Below are 1,413 nucleotides of genomic sequence, written 5' to 3'. Positions count from 1 at the left end.
GAAGCTCAGGCTCAGATAGAACCACCTGCTCACCTGGAAAAGCTGTTGGACTCACCTGCTCAGGTAGAAGAGGAGCTGCAGCTCTGATTGGTTCATGTCTCTTCTAATATTACTCACTTTGTTCTTTTGCTGATGAGTCTCTGGTTTCTGTTCAGAGCCTGATGCTGTCAGGTTGGTGGGGGGGGGCAGTCGCTGTGCAGGAACACTGGAGGTGAAACAGGGAGAATGGAGACCAGTGATGGGTTACTCTGATTGGACCCTGAAGGCATCAGCTGCTGCCTGCAGAGAGTTAGACTGTGGCTCTGCTGTTTCTGTAGGAGAGAGAGAAGAGTCCTCAGACAGATCTGTGTGGTGGATCAGGTCTGGCTGTGTTGAGTCTGGATCTGCTCTGAGGGAGTGTGCAGCACCAGGTTCCTTCTCCTTCTCCTCCTCCTTCCTTAATCTCACCTGCTCAGGTAAGCCGTCCGTGCTGGGAGAACTTAAAGCTGTAATATTGTAACGTTAAATAAAGTCAGCAAACAGCAGTTAGTAGTTCTCTGTTCTGTTGAAAGTGTAAATGATGAAATATTATTAATATTATATGAATGAATAATCTGTCTTTTGATCCTTTTGGAGATTTTTCATCTTTTCTTTCTTCTTCATGACATTAATACACATTTTACCCGGGGGGGGGGGGGAGTACAATTTACAACCCCACTGTATACACACACATACACACTACAACACATATACAGAGACACTTTCCTTCATATTCTAACAACAATGTCCTCATTAAACCCGGGTCCTAAATCAATTTAAAACCAGGGACATCCAGACTGCCTTTCTGCCGGGTCCTTTAAAAAGTCTTTAGGGAGACCAAGTCCTTCAACTGGACTTCATCTGAAGCTGAGTCCGTGCACATGGGGTATATATATGGGGTATATATATAGTGATATCATGAGAGGCTACACGGCTCTCGGCGGGACAGTTCAGCAGTGCAAGGACACAAAGTTAGAGTGTAACAAAGGTTTTTAATAAAGTCATTGGGATTTAACTCAAAAAGATATGCCAAGTTCAAAAAAAGGAAAATCAGGATAAGGTTGCTCTTGCAACAGTCCAACTTAAACAATGTCTCTTCAAACCACAAATCATAGACCCGATTCCCTCAGGTAAATCTCCCCTTGAAAACTAGTCTTCAGCCTTACTTTTAGACAGCGTCGCAGCCCGTGGCCTATCTGTCGGTAAGAACTCCAGTCTTCAGGTAAGTATTCCAGTCTTTCAATCCTTCCCATGTAAAGTGCCGCTTTGATCCTCTATAGTTCCTCTGAGAGCACAACTTGAGCTTGTCTCCCACATAACACACCTCACCAACTGTGTCTCTGGGCTTTAAGCTGCCCTTCAGCTCATCAGGCGCTGATTGGTCTCAGGTGTGTT

General features: G+C 44.9%; 1 protein-coding gene across 1 annotated transcript in view; it reads left to right on the top strand.

The window, feature by feature from the left end:
- LOC117940108 overlaps positions 1-1,413 on the top strand; it is a 23,118-nt gene that overhangs the window by 8,604 nt on the left and 13,101 nt on the right. Inside the window, exons 4-5 of the mRNA XM_034865491.1 lie at positions 5-63; positions 156-455. Of these exons, the coding sequence (XP_034721382.1) occupies positions 5-63; positions 156-455 (359 nt within the window). The remainder of the gene's footprint in view (positions 1-4; positions 64-155; positions 456-1,413) is intronic.

The sequence above is a fragment of the Etheostoma cragini genome, unplaced genomic scaffold, assembly GCF_013103735.1.
Source record: "Etheostoma cragini isolate CJK2018 unplaced genomic scaffold, CSU_Ecrag_1.0 ScbMSFa_1714, whole genome shotgun sequence".
Classification (NCBI taxonomy): domain Eukaryota; kingdom Metazoa; phylum Chordata; class Actinopteri; order Perciformes; family Percidae; genus Etheostoma; species Etheostoma cragini.
This window is presented reverse-complemented; position numbering and strand designations above follow the sequence as displayed.